The sequence below is a fragment of the Anastrepha obliqua genome, chromosome 5 (genome assembly GCF_027943255.1).
Source record: "Anastrepha obliqua isolate idAnaObli1 chromosome 5, idAnaObli1_1.0, whole genome shotgun sequence".
In the NCBI taxonomy this organism is placed as follows: domain Eukaryota; kingdom Metazoa; phylum Arthropoda; class Insecta; order Diptera; family Tephritidae; genus Anastrepha; species Anastrepha obliqua.
Window position 1 is genome coordinate 24,418,554 of NC_072896.1, and position 21,667 is coordinate 24,440,220.

Consider the following 21,667-nt stretch of genomic DNA (forward strand, 5'->3'; position numbering starts at 1 on the left):
CAAATCGAATGTTCAAAGCCTCAAGGCTATCCATTGCATTTGTAGGGCCAACACAGTGTGATATACGATATGATATTACATGAATTATTAAAATTTAGTAAAACCATTACAGGCGACCGGTATTCAGAGCAATTAATGCGCTTGAGAAAAGTATTGTAGGAAAAACGTCCGCAGTAACAGTTTTACAGTCAACCCATTGGACCAACTTTTGCGTTGCTTCGACGATGGTAGTAACCAACCCAGCCTTGGGCAGCAACAGCTGTCGTTGGCATTTGAAGGCAATTCCTTTGCCAAAGTTACTATACCCGATATGTTTGTAAGTATACTCTGTACCTAAGTTTAGAGCATTCCATAACCAGGTACGAGTTTATTTACAGTTCGCCAAACAAGTGGTCTCTAATTTGCATCGTAAAAAAATCGGCCACAAACGCATGTTAGTCTCGTATACGCGCGACTCTTCACTCACGGAAATCAACACGCTGCGTTGGCAAGTAGCAGGACTACTTAAGGTGAGTCGCCGTAACTTTACAATATAATTTTTTCCCTGTGTATGTTGTAACTAGGCTTTATGATCTACTGTAGACCGTTCAAAAATATTTTGTAGCTCTCGCTTTAAAAATTCGCAGCAATAAAGAAAAGCGTTTGGCGTAGTGAAGATGAGCAGTCAAGTACTTCCAAGAAAGTGTTGAAGTCCACTGAGGTTACCAAGCACCTCTTAACCTTCCTATACCCGCGCGTTGGTCTGTGAGACCGAGAAAATGATTTTACGTAAATTTTTGTTTTTCCAGAAACTCTACAAAGTTGAATTTATTGCTAGCTTCCGGTTTTCTTGCAAGCTCTATATTAGTGTTGATTTGGCGTTTGCACTAGACAGGCGTGTTGGTAATTTTTATAAAAATTGGTCTGTGAGACCGACGCGGGTATATGTGTAATTTTTTGTGAAGTTAAAGCAGTTATTTTGTTTTTTGTTCCTTTCTTATTTTTTTACGTTTTACTATTTTGCAGGTACTTTTTAATATTATGATGAATGAAGAGCAAATCGGACTACTTTTGGAGGAAAAAAATTCGACTTCTGATTATGAGGATGAAAGTGACAGCGACGTTGAAGACTTTGTTGCAGGAGATGTAGAAAGTTATGATACCGAGCAAGCAGATGATGAAGAAATCGACGAGGAGTTGAATGAGATAGATGATAGAGAATTTTGTCTTGGTAATGATGGACACACTAAGTGGAATAATGATGCTCCGTCAAATCGTTTAAGACGTCTCGCTAGGAATATAGTCACTCAACTGCCAGAGCCTAGAAAAGCAGCAAAAAACTTGAAGGAAATAGGCGAGGTTTGGAGATTATTTTTTACTGAAGTTGTTATAAATCGTATTGTAAAGTATACTAATGAACATATTGATCTCATAAAACCTAATTTTTCAAGAGAAAGCGACTGTACCTATACAGGCAACATAGAAATCGAAGCCCTTTTAGGCCTTTTAATCTTTGCTGGAGTTAGGAGAAATAGTCGCTTCAATGCTAAAGGTTTATTCAAAACAGGTGGTTCCTCTTCGGATATTTCGATTAACTATGAGCTGGAATCGATTTTATTTATTAATGCGTTGTCTAAGATTTGACAATAGAATCACGCGAGCGGAAAGGACTGCCGTAGATAAACTAGCTCCAATAAGGGAATTATTTGAAGAAGTTGTAGCCGCGTTTCAAAAATACTACAGTGTGTCCCAGTTTAGTTTGACGTTTTTATTGCAAATAAATATTTTTTAAGCTAGAAAAGGCATTTTTTGTTTTTTTTTTTCGAAGAGGTAAAAGCGTAAGTTTTCTTTTTAAGGCAGATTTTTACATGGATTGCGATATGCCATGATTTTTTATTTCAAGACTAAAAACTAATATAATTTATAATTTATGTATTGTCCAAGAAGTGTTTTTAAGTTATTATAACTTATTTTTATTTATGTGAATAAAAAAATATGTTATTGTTTTGTTTTTGTAGTACTTAAGAAAAAATTATCGATTTTGATGGCTTTTTTGTTAATCACTTAAAATCAATAAAATAAGTGAATACAAATTTAATGCGTAGTTTTATTTTTTTATTACATCTACGGGATTGAAAAATAATAATTTGTTTTTAGTTTTGTTTGAAAAAACTAATATTTTATGTAGTTTGAACTTTCGTCTGTGAGACCGTGCGCGGGTATATGTGTTACAAAAATTAACGCGGGTATAGGAAGGTTAATCGTTGCACTGAGCGATCACAACCATCTGAATGGGCAAATAATGGTCAAATTCCCATCCATTGGAGTCAACTTGTGCATGAATGATAGCAGAGCCAGACAAATACGCTGCCTAATTGACGGTCTTCAAATACTACTCCATACCGTCTACGGGGCAAGAGGCTCCGTAAAATGTGACTGTTTAGAAAAAGAGAAGACTTCTTGCAAAGGTTTGCAATTACGCATGCCGCTTTCATTACGAAGATTGAAAGGACGACGAAACTCTCAGCAGAAGGCGAAACTCTCAGCAGAAGGCTGTGACTAAAAGCCCTAGATCGCAGAAAACTAGTACTACAGCTGGCCAACCAAACTGTGCAGTTAAAAGTGAGGTGGTGAAGGGGATTTAAGTAGGCAACCTACATCCGAATGGAAATACTGGAGGTTAACTCAACACAGGCGACATACAAACCAAACTAGCGCACGCTATTCATTAAAGTAACTGGGATGTTTCTGAAATACTTAAATTTTGCGATGACTCCCTGCCAATAGAATTCAGAGCAATAGAACATAGAGCAGCAGGCGACCAAATAATGTTTCTCAGCTAGCCATAGGCAAAAGTTCGAGCGTCAATAAAATGAAGACCCTCAGTAACGCGCCCTAAGGATGCTGGCGTCAGTGAATGTGCTAATTTGGGTTATGATGAAATGGACGTTTTGAGTATCTTTGAGTGTAGTTATGTGTCTTTTTGGAAGTTTCAAAACTAAGTACTAAAAATATGAAAGTACATACCTAGAAATTGGGTGCCACATATTTAAAGAATGTATTTGCCAATTCGATACCGAAGAAACAAGCGGCATTTGCTGGGAAGGCACGCAACATAACCGGCGCTACGCCACGATAGAGCGCCAGTGGACCTTCAGTCTGCATTAATTCTACAAAGACACTACGTATGCCATGTTTATACTTATCCGGTGGAGCTATAAAAATAGATTACAGTCAATTTAAAGATATGTTGTCGAAAAAATGAAAAAAATGAAATAAATTTTTTTTACAATAATATCTCGATAAAATACGATGAGTTTCATCAATCTTCCACTAGAAATTATTCATCAACAAACTGGTACAACATGAGTGAGAAAAGAAAAAAAAAACAATTTAAGCGAACACTAAATTTGCAGAAACCGGGAAATACACCGGACGACATGACCCAGCCAACGAAGCTGCTGAATCTTAATCTTATCTTTATTTGCTAATTTGCCGATGATAGGTCGTGGTTATACAGTAGATATATCAGAGGAATTTTGGGTCCCTTCAGCGAACTTTTACACCATTTTGCATTTTTTTTTTCTTAGGCGCAGCCAGGTAGTCTCACCCTCAAGGGGTTTTCTCCAAAATTCACTTCTTCATAGTACCTTTCTCTGAGGCTACAACGCACTGTGGCCATCTGTTGCGTCGTTACTTGAAAAGAGATACAGTATAGTGCTGCCAGAGGCTCAGCTGTGGTCAAACAACTGTTTACGCATTTTCACGGATGGCTCCAGGACCGAGCACGGCTCCGACTCTGGGGTCTACGTGGAATCCAGCAGGACAAAACTGCACTTTGCTCTTGGAATGCATGCATCTGTGTTTCAAGCGGAGGTGTATGCTGTTCAAGAAGCGATGAACTTTGTTGTGGAAAACCGATGCAGAGGTAGATCTATATGTGTCTGCAGCGACAGCCAAGCTGCGCTCATGGCCTTAGACAGCCCCCCAACCACTTCAAAGGTAGTTGAGTCCTGTAAATCCAGACTGAACTATGTCGGTAGACATAATAGCCTGATGCTAACATGGGTCCCGAGACACGTAGATATTGCGGGTAACGAGATCTCTGACTCTTTAGCCAGAATGAGCTCTGAGCCCAACTTTCTTGGCCCGGAGCCCCTTCTGCCACTCTTTTCTGTAGCTATCAAAGCCATGGTTAGCAAACGGGTTACTGTGACCCACAAGCGAGCTTGACAGGCTGAGAGATGCTGCAGATGGACAAAACTGATGTTACCTGTCAGGTCCGAGCAGCTGTCGCAGTTCCTCCTGTCACTAAGCAGAGGGGACTGTAGGAGGCTGGTGACGGGCCACTTTCTATGGACAAAGCAGATGGAAAAGGTAAGCATCTCAGACAGTGCACTCTGCCCAACATGTGGAGAGGAGAATGAGACGGCGGACTACTTTCTGTGCGTCTGCCCAGCCTTCGCTCGAATCAAATTTGAGGGCTTTGGCACTGATGTGTTAAGAAGCTCCTTGGCACCACAATGGACTTGGCAGTACAATGGACTTAATTGTGTCTGAGTGTTGTACTTGCTAATCTGTTCCGATCAATTTACGTTCGTTTGTGAACAACCTTATCGCCTTATAGAACGTTTTATTATTATTTTTTTTAATATATTTGTCCATTTCCGTTTATGCCCGTCTATGAATCTGGGAATATATTAACAAACTACACCTCTACGAACCTCCTCAGCACAATTCATTTGTGACTCTTCTGAAGACTTATCGTAAGCTCTGGACTCTTACGAGAAGAACGCAGAACACTGAATCCGAAGCATATTTGACGAAAATCTTCACCGGAGCTCAAGCTTATTTTTTGTTAGAAAGCGATGTGAAGGTAGTAAAGAGTGATCAATTTAGACATATCTGAATTAAAGTTGAAATAAAACAACAAAAATTCCAATTTATTGGGCAATATTTATTTTTTTTATGCAGAACCATTAATTTTATTAAAAATAATTTTATATTTTTTTTGTTTTTAAGATAATCTCTTTCAAACTGTGCCGTAATTCCCCCATTCGTAAACACCAATTTTGAATGACTCGCTGGAGGACTTCGGTCGGTATCTCGGGAATAACTTTAGTTGGCTCCCAATGGCTCAATCGAAGCTGGTTTATCCACAAAGTATTTTGACTTGGCATACTCCCACAAATAAAAGTCCAAAGATGTGATATTACACCACCTTGGTGGTCAATCCACTGGTCCGAGACGAGAGATAAATAGCTCACGCAAATGATGATGCAGAAAATCCATTGTTTCACGAGCTGTATGGCCACCATGTTAGGACCAAATGTGGAGTTCACGGGCTTCAACTTCCGGCATCAAAGTCAGCCTCGTCTTTGATGAAATATGGGCCGATGAATCCGCCAGCCCATAGGCCGCACCAAACGGTTGTTGGTTACTTTTCAGCCGAAACACGGTAATTATCGACGCAGCCGTTAAGACAAAAATGGGTCTCATCGCTGAACAAAATTCGGGTCTCAAAATGCAGATCTTCGGCGAGTTTTTCGAGAGCCCAACGACTGATATTATGACGCTTTGGAAGATCGGCCGGTTTCAAATTTTGGACTACAAGTATTTTATACGCTTTCAAACTCAGATCTTTATTACTTAATATAAAATCGCCCAAGTAGTATCATAAGATAGTCCAAGTTGTTGAGATCGGCGCCGAATCGATTCTTCCGGGTCTTCGACAAATCTCTCATCTAGAGTCGCGTGGTCTACTTGGTTGAGTATCATCCAATAATGTAAAATTATTCTCTTTCCATGTTGAAATGTCAATGATAATGAAAAAATTATGTATTTAGTTTGACAGTAGTCACGCGTGATCTGTCAAAAAAAACACTATTGGAAAAAGTATCTCAAATCTGATCACCTTTTATATCTTCATTTCTGAGCTATCCTCGACATTGTAGTTCACTTGGGATTTTATAACGATTTTTATATGTCGCATGTTTTTGTACGACATGGACCTGAACTGGAATCGAAAAAATCATGCTAGCGCTATCGAAATTAGAGCAACATTATTTGCAAATGTCAAACTATGAGTACTCTAAAAATTTCAAGTGGTTTTGCACGAAAGCGCACGATTCATTCTAATGTGAAACAACCCCTGTCGTACGCTTTCATGCGACGTGGCACTCCAAGAAGTAATAGGTGGCGTACAAAAACGAGCGACATGGTACTCGATGAAACATACCGTTTCTCATCGGAATACCACCAAGTTTGGAGTCCCACATGAAAGAGAACCTATAGCGATCATCGAGCGAACTCATCTGAAGCGCAGGGCATTCTAGCCTAACTAGTGGCCAGATACACAGAAAAAAACACTTACATGTAATTGAAAGCTTCGTCTTCAGAAGCCACTGAATATTCTTCAGCGATCAAACTTGTGTGCTGCTCTAATTAGAATTCAAATGAGCGAAATACAAGGTGAAGTCCAAAATAAACAAGACGGGCGTCATAAAATAATTTTTGATGGCGCCATCTTTTTAATGAGTTAGTGTGTTGGAAGTTTCATCCCTAGCTGACTTCCAGTGAAAGCTTGGTGACATTCGGTTCAGTGGAAGGGAAGTTATTGCGTCTAAAGTGTCAGTATGTTTGTGTCATCGGTACAAAAATGAGTTTCGAACAAAGAGCTAATATCAAATTTTGTTTTAAAATCAGTAAATTGTTTACCAAAACATTTGAATTGATGAAAAAAGTTTATGGCGATGATAGTCTATTTCGTGCCAGAGTTCATGAGTGGTTTACACGTTTCAGAGATGGTTGTGAGGGCATAAATGATGGTGAACAAAGGGGCCGCCAGAAAACTCCATTGAAATTGTTCGTAAATTTATCAGAAATGAACCGAAATCATCATTAAAATTCTTGGAAGTGGAGTTGAATATCGCCAAAACATCGAATTATCGCATTTTAACTGATCATTTGAGCTTACGAAAGATCTGTGCACGTTTCATTCTACAGAAGCTAACTGAGGACCAAAAATTGTTCAAAATTCAACATTTGAAAGATCTCTTTAAAGAGGCGAGAAAAGACGAAAACTTTCTTTACAAATTTGGAACTCGTGATGAAACGTGGTGTTTCCAACATGAACCTGAAACTAAGCCTCAAAGTGCCTAATGGAAGGTCCCAGACGAGCCACCACCCAAAAAATCGCGTTTGGAGAAGTTAAAAATCAAGTCGATGCTCAGTCCAAGGGAATTGTCCACAAGGAGTTCGTGCCAACGGGCCAAACCGTCAGTGCAATTTTCTGTCTTGGCGTTTTGAAGCGTTTTTTTTGCCCGCTGGCGCTTATTGTATGATAAATCACCATCTCATCGATCCACCCTTGTGACTCATTTTTTGACTAGAAATCACATTTAATCATCAATCACTCGCCGTATTCGCCTGATATGGATTCCTGTGACTTCTACCTATTCGGATAATTGCATTTGTCCATGAAAGGAAAACGTTTTGCGTCCATAGAGGCCATCCAAAAGGCTTGGCTCCGACATCCTGAAGGACATTCCGGCCAATGACTTGAAACACTCTTTCGAAACGCTTTTAGACCGGGGAAAACAGTGTATCGAAGCCCGAGGAAACTATTTTGAATAAATAAAGTCGAAATCATCAGAACACAGCTCCGGTCGTTTCTATTTTAGCTCAGTCTCGTTTATTTTGGACTTCACCTTGAATTTCTATCTAACAAATTTGTGTAAACCTCAAGCACAAGTAAATGGTAAAATTCAAAAACAGAAATATTTATGTACATACATAAGTACGCAAACTCGCACCTGTCTGCAAACGACTCTTGAGTACATCGGGCGGCATGCCGACTATCCAATATGATATTCCAGCCATACCACCAGCAAATATGGCTGACAACACGTCCGAATGCAGCTGTGGAAATTTTAGCTTCACAAAATCTTGTAACGCCTCGTAGGTGAAAAAATATAGAGCATTTGCTGGTAGATCTGCAAGAATACGAATTTTTAATTTACATAAAGTTTAATGCACACATACACGCACACACATTTTAAGGAAGAAATGATTAATTAAAAGAAATAAAGCAATAAAACACGGGCAAGCAATTATTATTTACAATATGTTTGTATATTTCGCATTTTTTCTATTCATCGATGCATAAAAAAGCCTATTCTAATAACTCTACAACAACAAAGTTAAAATCATAATTGTTCTAAAAAAGAAATTTATTACTACTAAACAAAAAATTATTGTGATTTTGTAGAGGTATAAGTGCACAATTTGGAGCTGAGTGTTGAACAAATTTTTTTGTTTAGTCTTTTAGGAAATTCGTAACGTTACAATAATGCAGCAATGGCATCATAAGCTTCATTGGCCAGTTCTATGCCAAAGAAACAGGCAGCATTTGCTGGGAAGGCACGCAACATAATCGGTGTGACACCACGATACAGCGCCAAAATACCGTCCCGACGCACCAGATCTTTGAAAACGCTGCGCACACCGTTTGGATATTCGCCGGGGGCAGCTAAAATAGAAGGAATAGAAATGTTAATAAATAGTAAATAATTTTTAGTATTTTTTATATTTTTAATTTTAGATTTAAATAAGCAAAATAGAAAATTTAAACTAATATAAAAGTGATATAATAAAAATAAAATATACCAAACTGAAATTAAATCTTAGTATACAACTTCGAATAGTATACAACCTCTCCACGTCCATACACCACGAGCGTCACATGTGAGGAAGTGGGAAAAAACAATAAATAAAAAATTGGTGCGTATTGTGCCACAAACGGAGGGATCCGAACGGCGAATGCTTTTTTATGAGGAGCTTTTTCATGGCATAATTACACTCCGAGGTTTGCCATTGACTGCCGAGGGGTGGCCGCTATTACAAAAAAATCTTTCCATTTGCGGTTTCATGCACGGAGATTCGAACCTACAAACTCCCGAATAGTAGTCACGCACCAACCCATACAACTACAGGGTTGGCCATATTAAACTGACCCATTGAGTAACCCTATAACTTTTTACTGTAATTTGAAATCTAAGGTTTACGTCAACAAGCCAAAGACACTAGGCGCACTTAAGGCCAATATCCGACGGGAAATAGCCGCCATATCGGCCGAGACGCTGGCCAAAACTATGGAAAACGCCGAAAAACGGGCACATTACGCTATACGAGCTAAGGGCGACCACTTGCGCGATATCATATTCAAAAAGTGATGTAAACGAATCTCCTTGAACTAAATTAAATGTTTTTCACAATGAAACACAAAAAAATGTTTCTTTTTCCATATTTTTTTAATAATCACATGGGTCAGTTTAAGATGGCCAACCCTGTACGTTGGCCGCCTACAACAAACTACAGCTATTACAAAATCCTCTAACCTAACCTAAAAATCCTTTAATTCTCTACTTCTAGCCCTAACCTTCAGATATTTAAAGGGGTAAGTCTACATGTAAGAAGAATATATTTTAATGAAATTATAAACCGAAAATTATTCGATATCTGCTGATGGTAGCAGAGAAAAACGAAGACCTCCTCGCGTTGGAAAGATGATTATGGAGAAGGACTTGGCTTCACTTGGTGTGTCCAACTGGCGCCGGTTAGAACGAGAAAGAAACGACTGGCGCGCTTTGTTAAACTCGGCCAAAACCGCTTAAGCGGTTATCACGCCAATCAAGAAGAAGAATATTATAAACTGACTTAAGTTAAGTTGAAACTAAAAGTAAAGAACATTTTCAACTGCGAAAGTGTTTTTAGAGCTGTTAAAGAAGTAAGTAAAAACCTGTTCTGGACTGTTTCCACGTCAGTCAGTTACTAGTAAATAGAACCGTTATAAGTGAATGTTTAAATACAAATGCTCGCACGCCCGAGCACATTGCTTGCCTCAGAAGGGGTTGAACATACTCATTCATCTCCAGAAGCAACTAAACGCTTAGGCTAACATAGTCTAACTTTTGCAAGACAACAAACTACGGTTAAACATCGCTCTTGGCTAAAATTAAAGCTGAAGCTTAATAGAATCAATGTAGACGTTAACAAGATTTACGTGGCTTCGGGTTGCAACTTTTGCTCCAGGATTCTTGTGGCGTTTCCGACTAGATAACAATGCAGGGCGGGCCTACCGATGATGCCCCTCTTACAACATCTACACAACAAGGCTAATATGCTCCTCGTTACGATGCATGGGATTTTGCTCAGGAAGCAATTCATGCTGGAATGTTGCCGCCGGAGCTCGCCCTGCAAGCACTTTCTGACGATAAACCACTGGACCTCCCAGTACAGAAACATACCATAAATGAGATTCATCGAGCGTCCCTTAGCACAATCGTCATCGAAGTTCAGCCATCACCCATTGCAAACGAAGAGTTTCAGCTGCCTCTTAAGACGCGCAATCGACACTTACATACTCAAAATATGCATATTTGGCATGTGTGCCCTCTTAAACCCACTCATGTAACACCTCTCTCCCTTTGGACGCACCCGAAACAGGCTTGTTGGGCCTACCGTTAGATGAGATTGACAATGATGACCGGTGACTTCGCTCGAACAATGGACTGAGAACATCACTACCTTCTTCGCACTGAAGATAATATAATGAACAAATTTAAAAGAAAGACATCTTAATGTTACTGGATAAACGGACATGATAATACTAAAAAGAGCGTAAATAGAATTGGATGGACAGCAATTGCTCCGAAATGAAAATCATCGATGCATTTCAGCGATCAACTGAAGAAAATCAACGAATATAGCATTGCTGATGGTCTAAGATCATTATGGTCATGGCTATTCACGGATGTATCCTTAAAGTTGAAAAAAGCTGCAATAAATACCCATAACCCGGCAGAGGAAGAAGGGCTGGAATCGATTCATTATGTTCACTACTTTGAGTGAAGGTATTGACGACATTTAGTTTTTCCTCTCTAAGCTAAACAGGTTTTTTCTATCAACGGAATTATTTTATTAAATTAAAAGTAAAAATAAAAATTTATAAAATAATATAAAAAATTAAATAAAAAAATGTATGAAATAAAATAAATAAAATAAAAAAATGTATAAAATTAAATAAATTAAATAAAAAAATGTATGAAATAAAACAAATTAAATAAAAAAATAAAACAAAATTATAAAATTAATTTTAGTAAAATACAAAAAAAAACGGCAGAAAAAATAAAATCTAACTTTATAACTTCATCACCTTAAAGAAGAAATAGAAACAAATAAGATAAAATATAAATAAAAATTATAAAATATTGTAAAAAAATTAAATAGAAAAATTGTACAGGGTGGGCCAAATAAGACCTACTAATGTTAAGCACAAATAACTTTTTTATTTTTGACATATTTATTTTTCTCTTTTGTAGGAAATTTATTATGGAACCCTACAGTACAACACAACGCGTTAAAATTATCGAGTTTTTCTATTCTTGTCAACGATCAATTGTTTTAACGCAGCGTAAATATCGGCAACATTGTATGAAGCGCACTTCCATTTAAATGGTTATGTCAACAAACAAAACTGTAGATTGTGGGGCTCTGAAAATCCAAGGGCAACACACCAACATGAAACGCCGGAATCGATTTCAAGAGTTTCTTACAGAACATTGGTTGAAAACTTTTTGCGGCCAATGGCGGAGCAGTATCCTAATTTGTGGTTTCAACAAGATGGAGCAACTGCGCATACTGCTGGGCAAACTATGGACCTGCTGCGTGAAATTTTTGGCAAACGTCTGATTTTCAACAATCCAGATTCCCCTTGGCCACCTCGTTCACCAGATTTCACTGCGTGTATCTTAATAAACCAGAGACTATTAGACAGCTGAAGCAAAATATTCGAGACGAAATACTGAGCCTTCAACCAGAAACATATGTGGTGTAATGGAAAACGCGTTAAAAAAACCAATTTAGGTATCGAGAAAAATGGTAGACATTTGTCTGATGTAATATTTCATACATAATTTCCATAAAATATATTCAATGTATAAAAACAATTAACCAAAATAAATGATTATTGCAAAAGGTATTTGTGTTTAACATTAGTAGGTCTTATTTGGCCCAATCTATATATGAAATAAAATGAAATAATTACAAAAAAAATTATAAAATATATTTTAGTAAAATAATATAAAAAAATTTAACGTTATAATTTCACTACCTTACCAAATAGCATAGAAAAACAAACTAAATAAATAAAAATAAAAATCATATTATAGAATATTATAAAAAAATTAAATGAAAAATGTAAGTTATGTTGCCATATACCACTATACTTCCCAATGTCGCACCCTGTGATCACATTGCACTACACGTGACTTCATTGCTTCAATTAAAGTTCAAAGAAGAACTTTCGCTGACGCGACACACGCGCAAGCGATCAATTACAATATCCAATGTTTGGGAATTGCAAGGCCAGCATATTGGCCAACACGCGCAACCCAACGATTGCGAAATACCGGCAAGTGGTGGGAACTGCAACGTTGGCAAATTAGCTTAGGTTAAGAAGTTAGTTGGTAAGAAGAATGATTTGTAAGACTCAGTTAGAATCGGAACCGCAATGAATGCGGAATAAATTAATAAGTGACTTATTAAAATCGTGTGTTTTAATGTTATCGGCGAACAGTTGGTTCGCCGCATCTTTAATTTTTTTGAAGCCCCTGTCGGTCAGGGCATAAGTTGTTTATAAAATAAAATAAGTAAAAAAATATATAAAATAAATTTTAGTAAAATAAAAAAAGACTAATGAAAATAGAAAAAAAAATAAAATAAAATAAAAATTATAAAATATAAAATATAAAAACAATTAAATGAAAAATATATAAAAATAAAATAAGTAAAAAAAAACACAAATCAAAATTTTAAAATAAATTTTAGTAAAATAAAATAAAAGACTAAATTAAAAATTAAAAATTAAATGAAACGTTATAACTTCACTACCTTACAAAATAACATAGAAAAAATATATAAAATAAAAATTATAAAATATTCTAAAAACAAGAAAGGAAAAATGTATAATATATAATATATAAACAAAATAAGTGAAAAAAAAAACAAAAAATTAAAAATATTAGATTAATAAAGTATTATAAAAAAAACTGAAATGAAAAACATATATCGCACTTGTTACGTTAAAGCGTAACAACTCAAAATCTGAACATTTTTAGTAGAGACGAAAAACTGTTCCCGTTAATATTAATAATATAGGTATTACAAGGAAAAAAATATGTAATTGCACGAAAATATCATTAAAAACAATATAACGGTTGTTTCATTCTTATTTGTTTAGTAGTTGCGCTAAAATAACAAATTTTTGAGTTGTTACTCTTTTCCTTTTCTTTTTGAGTTGTTACGCTTTAACGTAACAAGTGCGATATGTATATACAATAAAATAAAATAAATAAAAAATAAATAAATTTTAGTAAAATAAAATAAAAAAAGTAAATAAAAACTAAAATATAGCACTAAAACATCTCCATCTTAAAAAAAATTGAAACAAATATTTAATATAGAATAAAAATAAAAATTATTAAATATTTTAAAAAAGTTAAAACCAAAAAATATATATAAAACGAAGTAAGTAAATTATATTATAAGATAAAATAAAAAACTAATATATATAAAAAATAACATATAACGCCAAAACTTCCCCATCTAAAAAAAAAATTTAAGATAAAAAAAATTATTAAATATTATAAAAAAGTTAAACCCAAAAAATATGTATAAAATAAAATAAGTAAAAAAAATTTTATTATAAAATAAAATAAACTATATAAAAAATAACATATAACGCCAAAACTTCCCCATCTTAAAAAAAAATTTGGAAAAAAATATAAGATAAAAAAAAATTATTAAATATTATAAAAAAGTTAAAACCAAAAAATATATATAAAATAAAATAAGTAAAAAAACATTATAAAATATGATAAAATAAGAAACTATATAAAAAATAAAATATAACGCTAAAACTGCCCCATCTCAAAAAAAAATTGAAAAAAATATATATAAAATACAAATAAAAATTATTAAAAATTATAAAAAAGTTAAATAAAAAAAATATATATAAAATTCAATAAGTAAAAGCAAACAAAACTAAATTATACAATGAATTTTATTAAAATAAAATAAATATTAAAAAAACAATTTTAAATTTGAAACGATATCATATCACAATATATCATAATATTATAATATATTTAATACAATACTTAGTATTTATAATATAATACTTACATGTTTGCAGCCTGCTCTTTAGCACATCGGCCGGCATACCGACCACCCAATATGAAATCCCAGCCACACCACCGGCGAAAATCGTCGAAGCCACGCTGATCTTCTCGCTACCAGTCTGTTCTTTGATCTTATCTTGTAAATACTCGTAAGCGAGGAAATAAAAGGCATTTGCGGGCACATCTAAGTAGAACATAAACGAGAAAACATATGGCATTTAAATATTTTCAAAAGCGCCCTATCGCAAATGCAACACAATAAATAGCACATCCACTTACAAACTTATATTACAAAATCAGCACACAAATAAAATGGCACATAGGACAACTTGATTTCTGCACGCACATTGCACTTTCACCCAAATGAAATGAAATCGGTTAGTAATTTTATAAAACGGTTAATGATTGTTAGCCAAGGGTGCCAATCTTAGTTATACAGAAAATACAAAAACTTAAAATATTACATAACTTCACACTTGAGCATACAATTTTTATAAATATACATTTACATATACACCACTCCAACTAATACATGCATACATAAATTCTAAATGAAAGGGTTCAAACAAAAAGTGACTGCGTTAGAAATGTTCAATGGCATAAATGTGAATTGCAAATGATTTAAATACAGCAAAATACTTATTTAAGAGAACGACGAATGAATTGGAGCTCTAGCGATAAGCCACATCCTTTGTGTACGCCACTTCCTCCTTGATGGCGCTGTTGTTTGTTGTTTGTGTTCACATATGTACGTACGTGAGTATTTATGAATATATGATTTCTTTATCGGAAAACAGAAAATATTTTTTTTTTTCTTTTCGAAATAACTTTACAATCGCTGTGGAGTGTTTTGTAGTAGCGAAGCGGCACTCCTCGAACCCAGTGGGCATTCGACTGTGCAGGCGGCAAGCCTCGAGACATTTGGAAAATTCAATTGCGCCGGACAAGATATTTTGATGCTAAATTAAAAAAAAAATTCCGTAAAGTGTAAAAAAGCAAAAACCAAAAAGAGAAAAGAAAAAAATTTGAACGGTATTTCCCCGCAGAAACGTAGCACGTGAGAATTTTTGCGCTATGAAGATGAAATGTTTTATTGTGTTGTTGGTGGTGATGGTGGTGTTGATTGTGAGTAAAATACACAAAAATTAAAATAAATAAAGCCACTCAACAAAAGGCGTGCATGAAATAGATTTACAATTTTTTAGCCAAAAATTATAAATTTAAAAATTGTGTTTTTTCTATAGCAAAAAAAAATAATAAAAATAAAAAAATAATAAAAATAAAAAAATAATAAAAATAAAAAAATAATAAAAATAAAAAAATAATAAAAAAAAAAAAAAACAAATATATTACATAATCTAAATTACCATTTTTATCTCACTTTCGCAAACAGCAAATCAGCGTTAGCGCTGCACGCATAAATTCCAAGCCACATGCGAAAAATCACAGAAAATACTCCTCAAATCATCATCAGCAATTGCAACAGCTCAAGAAATCAATCAGCACAGTTGCCGCGCCACACGCTGCCAAACGTAATCACCATCAATCGACGTCGCCGCGCCGCACACAGCAGCGTTTGCAGCGAACGGAAGTGCCCCCCTTAGAGACGTCGGCCGAACCACAACTGGAAATTGACACACTACAATGTCCGGTGTATTGTGTCTGTCAGTATGCGCACTTTGTCGAGCTGCCCATATCACGTTGGATACAGCACATGCAAGCACGTCGACCGCGTAGTGATGGTGATGCAGCTGATGGTGAAGACGCTGATGTTTGGCATTTCAATCACGACGATCGTTACGAGCAGGCACATGAAAGTGACAAAGACTTGTACGAAAGCTACGGTGATGATGGCGCATACTTAACGAATCCCTTCATGAAACAGGCCACATGTATTCTGCAGGAGGATACCAATATCGAGGAATTAACACAAGCGTTGCCGCATGATTTGCATGCACTGGTCTTGCTTTACACAAGCAGCGGGAAAAATAAAAGTGGTAAGTAGTAATGAAAAAAAATACAAAAAAAAATTAATAATTTAGAGTGTGTATGGACTTGTGGCACTTAATTCGACTTATCACATTTTGTACCCGTTAAACACTGAACTGCTAATCTCTCATAGTCTTTTCTTAGAAATCTTTTTGAATAAAATTAAAAAAAAAAACCTGAACTGCCAGTCAATCAGTCTTCGCTTAGAACTCCTTTTGCAATACAATAAGAAATAATATAAAAAAATTCCGTAAGATCATAGGGCTACTTTTACCCTACTAAAGTCAGATAAGTTGCTCTGTCAAAGCAAGTACGCCATGTGGGATAAGCGTCGTTCGTGATAAACACATTTCAAACAAATTTGATGGTACGCCAAGTACGATAAGTAGTTTGAGACCATTTTCTCATTTAACTAATGCTGAGAACTTTACTCGCCGTTCTGATAAACTATTTTTAACTTTTAAGCGCCTCTTAATTTTTTCGTTTTCTCAACGGCCTAGCAGGGATAAATTTGCTAGTTTTTAAACTACAGAAAGACAATTTTTAAGGCTGTTAATTACCACAGGCGTGGATTGGTGCGTGGCAACCATTCGGAAGTGCACTGTTTCGTAATCCCGGGTACGAAACACCAATTGATAACAAAAAGTTTTTCGCTACTCGGTAGAGTAGCTCGCAATTGAGTGAACGCACAATCGCATTCGGCTGATTTGGGTCCTAGGACACAGAGGTATAACTGGGAACGAAATAGCGGACGCATTGGGGAGAGAGGTTGCCCTTCATTGCTATGGGACAACACACCATTAAGCATAAGCATAGGAGTGCAGAGCTAAGGCTAAGGGAGCTTTGCTGACACCAAACTACGGGGCTATGCCAGCTGACTGGGAGGGTACAACCAAAAGAAGTTAAAAAATGCATAACCCTCTCCAGGGATAAACTGCAAATGCTCACGAGCATTGGGATACGGTACACTAGACAGGGCTAGTTTACTGGGGCGGCAGCCCTTGGTCGGGAAAAACCCGAGTCATTGCGGTAACGTAGAATCGGCTGCCATGGGAATGGCTCACGAGCATTCTCACAGGCCACTGCAGACTGCGTAGTCATATGCACATGATGGAGATATGATCCACTATGGTCCCAGGAGACTTCAATGCACCTTCCCTTGAAGGTAGTGCTATTGCGCCGAGAAGGTTGAGACATCTCGGCCAATTGCAGTCAGAAAAAAGTCCCCTACGCTCAAGTCAACCCAGCTCTATCCTGAGTTTAATAAAGGATCTGGGTCTAGATGAAGTACTGTGATGAGAAGAGGGCTCAAAAGACTATTAGGTCGAAGTGCAAACCTCGAAGTAATCTACCTATTTATCTCGGGAGACAATGGCATTCGCTTCATTATGTCTATGGCGTCATAAAGCTCATACTGCTCATTGTTCTATCGCCTACGATACTCGCCATCCCCAACATGCAAAAGTTCAAAAATTTTATGCAGAATCTTTCTCTCAAACACTCCAAGGGACGCCTCATCGGATATTGTCATCGTCCAAGCTTCTGCGCCATACGATAGGACGGGCATGATGAAAACCTTATAGAATGTTAATTTTGTTCGTCGAGAGAGGACTTTACTACTCAATTCCCTACTTAGTCGAAAGTCGCACTTGTTGGCAAAAGAGAGCAGCAGCGTTACTTTTTTGAAAATTCGGTGGCAGCCGCACTACGAACTTATTTTTGCATCCATCGTGTTTTTATTTTCTCATGCCAAAAGTCGTCGAATTTGGGGCGATTTCTTTTATCCGAGTCTTATTTATTGCGGTTTCGTTGCTGGTATAGGGTTTAATATTAGGTTTAGGCAGGTTACCAGCCTATCTTTCCGATTCTGGTACCGAGATTTCGGCAAAGGCCCCCAGACTTGCTGCCAAATTGTTGGCTTGTTGCAACAGCATTTCCGCTGACACAGGCGGCAAAGTCATACCGCCTTTACGCGGTCGTCAGAGCCTCGCTCGTTCTAACCCTGCGTTAGGCACGCAGGTCTGGCCAGACTGCCTTGTTTGGCTTTGGACGTGAATTTAACATATGTATTTCTATAATAGCTAACGACTTGAGCTTCCAGGTAGCTTCCTAAAGTTTAATTTTCTATCGATTTGTGGATATAACCTTTTAAAAAGGATCTTCGAACAGAACGAAAAAAATACCAGATCCGGGTGCCCAACCGAAGGTTTTAAAAAAGTTGTCTAACGGAGGGTTAAACAGGGGATACCACACGAAGATGTGGTCGACAATTGGCAGGGATAGGCTGTGTATTCGCGTCACCAACCCCACTTGCCCGCATTGGGTGCTATGTTTCGGTGCTTTGCTTCCACGCAGAAGCACAGGAAATTATATATACTTTAAGTTCCTATATATGATCTTTCCATTAATTGCTTTTTTTTATGCTGCTTCAGTGAGTCTGAGCACACTCAAGCCACTAAATCAACTGACCACTTTGGAAGTACGTGGCGGCCTCAATCGTTCATTGCGCATTATCTTCGATGAACCGCTTAGTTTCCTGCAACATGCCAACTTCGAATCGGTCACACTCTTGGGCAGCGAAAATTATAAACGGCCCAAAAATCCTGTACATCCAAAGGATAGCTTCGATTACAAGCCACGCGGTGAAACGTACGACGAATTGGATGCGGACGGCAATAGGATTAGCTTTGCCCCACTCGAGGATGACTTTGACGACAATATTGTGCCCTATGACATATACAAACAGGTATTGATAAAGGCACGCATGCCCACATTCTATGGCTGGGAGCATTTGGAAGTGCTGCGCATACATGGCTGCCAGCTGAACGAATTGCAATGGGAAATGTTTGATGGCTTAACGGCTTTGGAACACTTATCGCTCGAGCGCAATGGCATTGCTGAGGTGCCACCATTTTCTTTCTACGGCGCCATGCACATACAAACCTTATCGCTGGCACACAATTACATACGAGACTTGCACTACCGCGCATTGGCTGGCCTTTTGCAGCTGGAAGTGCTCGATTTGAGCAGCAATCGTTTGGATAAATTGAGCGAGCGCAGTTTTCCACCATTTCCGAAGCTGGTGCGCCTTGATCTTCGCAATAATCCCATACGCTATATACTGCCAGCCAGTTTCTGGGTGATGAATTCCACACGTTACATGGACTTTGAGTCCACGACGGTGCCGTTGCACTTGCGTAACAATCAGCCGTTCGAATCATTGTTGCAGCTGGAGACGCTGCATATCGGCAATGTGTCAATTGGCAATTTGGGGCAGAATATGTTCAAGGTAGGCAGAAATGCAAATCAATAAAATACACACAAACATAGAAATATTTTTATGAAAATCAATTACAAATCGATTGCTTATTTGTAGTCAATTAAGATTTTACTCACTTGCGCAATGTATCTTGCAGGGTTTAACAGCGCTTGAGCAGCTTAGGTTGCGTGGCAGCATACGTACCATCGAATTTGACGCTTTCGCCGGTCTGATCAAGCTGCGTGAACTTGAGCTGAGCCATTGTGGCATACAAGAGATATCAATGGATGCCCTAATGGATTGCAGAAGTCTGGAAGTGCTCGACTTGTCCTACAATAATATCTCTTATTTCCCACCTGGTCTGCTGGACGACCTACTAAACTTGGAGGAAATCCATTTGCAAGGCAATCAACTGCGCACGCTACCCATCACATTTTTCCTGCGCCCAAAATTGCGTTTGGCGCGCCTTAGCGAAAACCCCTGGCAATGCAGCTGTGACATGTACAATTGGCGTCCGAAAATTACCAACCAAGAACGTGGACCACGCACGAAGCGTTGCATCACTGACTACCAAACAGGTAAACAAATATCCTGTCGCCGCGTGGACAGCTACGTCTATGACAATCGTTATGCGCCACGTTGCAGTAACCACAACGAACGTAGCGTATTCTATGTGCTGCGCAAGCAATTGAAATGTGGACCGGGACGCGTTGTGCGAACAAATGCGCAACAACATTCCGGCATGCACAACAGCGTGCTACCGAAGCAAATTGTTAGGCAGCAGGTGCCGCACTGGCGCAAAATTGAGCAAAGTCAATTCAAATTAATGCAAAACAAAAACCAACTGCAGTTAAATGTGTCCGGCAATGTAAATTTGTACAGTGACGCTAATGCCAAAGGGGCAGTCGTGCAATTACAAGAAAGTAGGCCAAAGCATGTTAACGCAATGGCACAGCGCAATACGTTGATGCATGCGCTGAAACGCGATCCACCTAAGCCAGCGGAGCATGGCGGAGAAGACGTCGACAATAATATTTCCTACGAAATATGAAGTAGAATAGTACACAGAATATGTTAGGCGGCTGTATGGAATCAAACGAGTTACCGAGAACTTTAAGTACCAGCAGAGATGATGGCAGAAGGCAATAAAGTTATTCAGACCAAAAACTTTAACTACCAGCAGAGAGGATGGCGGAAGGCAATAAAGTTATTCAGTTTGTTACATGAGTTTTTAAGAAAACGAATTTCACTATACGATTCGCGCAAGTGTTATACAATTCTTCAGTTGCAGTACTATTAAGACTATATCGGATGGCTATATTTTATAAATACATATATTTTATTTACGTTTATCGTTAATTTGGTCATTTAGCAGGTAAAAAACATCATCAAAAATGTATTACTCCTTAATTAGTAAGTAATAAGGCACATTGAACAAGGAGTAGCAGTAGAGCAAAAACAACTTGAGCAATGCATTTTGTTTTTTGCTGTTGGTGTCTTAACCCTTTGCATCATGCGACGGAATAATCCGTGAAAACTCTCTCTCTCTTAGAGAACGGGATAATCCACAATAAATTATTTTTTTGTAGAAGTTTGAGGGAAATAAATAATTTTGGTAATACTGTAACATTTTTTTTTTCATTCGAATAAACAGTAAAAGTCTTGCCGACGCAAAATATTATGGACACATGGCATTTGAGTACATCGCGCATTTCAAGCGGTGATGCAAAGTGTTAAATTTCAAAATCTATAAATAAAGATTAACAGTTTAGAGTAATTTAAGGGGGTAGTATGGTATTTTTTTTTTTTTTTTTTTTTAATTATTCTATAACATCTTAAGATTATTGTGTGAAAGTTTGAAGTGCATTAGAGTAAAATTGACAAAGTATCTACCTCTCCAACCGGATTTCACGCTGCCGAAAATCTTTAAACGCGTTTTTCTCACACTTGCCTTTTTTACGGTCGGTGTCCACTGCAGATTCATATCTACTGCACCGATTCTTTTCAAATTTGGTTTTTTTGTTTCTTTACTTTATTCACGAGGTAATGACGTCGAGTTTTTTTTTTTTAATTTTGTCATATTTTAAAACAACAAAGTTTTCAAGTTTTTTTTATGAAAAATCGGTGTTTTGACTTCAAAGCGCTTTAAAAAATTAAAAAAAAAAAAAAAAAAAAGAATTCGACGTTGTTACCTGCGAAA

General features: G+C 37.1%; 2 protein-coding genes across 8 annotated transcripts in view; one reads left to right on the forward strand and one right to left on the reverse strand.

Annotated features, from left to right (window-relative positions):
* LOC129247307 (congested-like trachea protein) overlaps positions 1 to 21,667 on the reverse strand; it is a 51,083-nt gene that overhangs the window by 26,727 nt on the left and 2,689 nt on the right. For 5 of the 7 annotated variants that reach the window (XM_054886390.1, XM_054886389.1, XM_054886386.1 and 2 more), the window contains exons 5-6: positions 14,224 to 14,403; positions 8,116 to 8,509 (exon numbers count right to left, since the gene is read on the reverse strand). In XM_054886390.1, coding sequence (XP_054742365.1) covers positions 8,322 to 8,509; positions 14,224 to 14,403 — 368 coding nt within the window. In that variant the 3' untranslated portion in view covers positions 8,116 to 8,321. Of the gene's footprint in view, positions 1 to 3,006; positions 3,195 to 7,773; positions 7,974 to 8,115; positions 8,510 to 14,223; positions 14,404 to 21,667 lie in introns of those variants that run through there. The other 2 variants (XM_054886391.1, XM_054886392.1) reach the window with 2 other exon arrangements.
* LOC129247305 (insulin-like growth factor-binding protein complex acid labile subunit) lies at positions 14,784 to 21,249 on the forward strand. Its single transcript, XM_054886383.1, has 4 exons — positions 14,784 to 15,344; positions 15,613 to 16,216; positions 18,641 to 19,497; positions 19,625 to 21,249. Exons 1-4 carry the CDS (start codon positions 15,294 to 15,296, stop codon positions 20,516 to 20,518), a joined length of 2,406 nt encoding a protein of 801 aa, XP_054742358.1. The 5' UTR covers positions 14,784 to 15,293; the 3' UTR covers positions 20,519 to 21,249.

What these genes read in the sequence shown, in the direction of transcription:
- LOC129247305 (XM_054886383.1), top strand. Translation starts at nt 15,294, where the DNA reads ATGAAGATGAAATGTTTTATTGTGTTGTTGGTGGTGATGGTGGTGTTG. An exon ending in TGGTGATGGTGGTGTTGATT is followed by an intron (nt 15,345 to 15,612) that starts GTGAGTAAAATA and finishes TTTCGCAAACAG; the next exon opens with CAAATCAGCGTTAGCGCTGC. An exon ending in TGGGGCAGAATATGTTCAAG is followed by an intron (nt 19,498 to 19,624) that starts GTAGGCAGAAAT and finishes TGTATCTTGCAG; the next exon opens with GGTTTAACAGCGCTTGAGCA.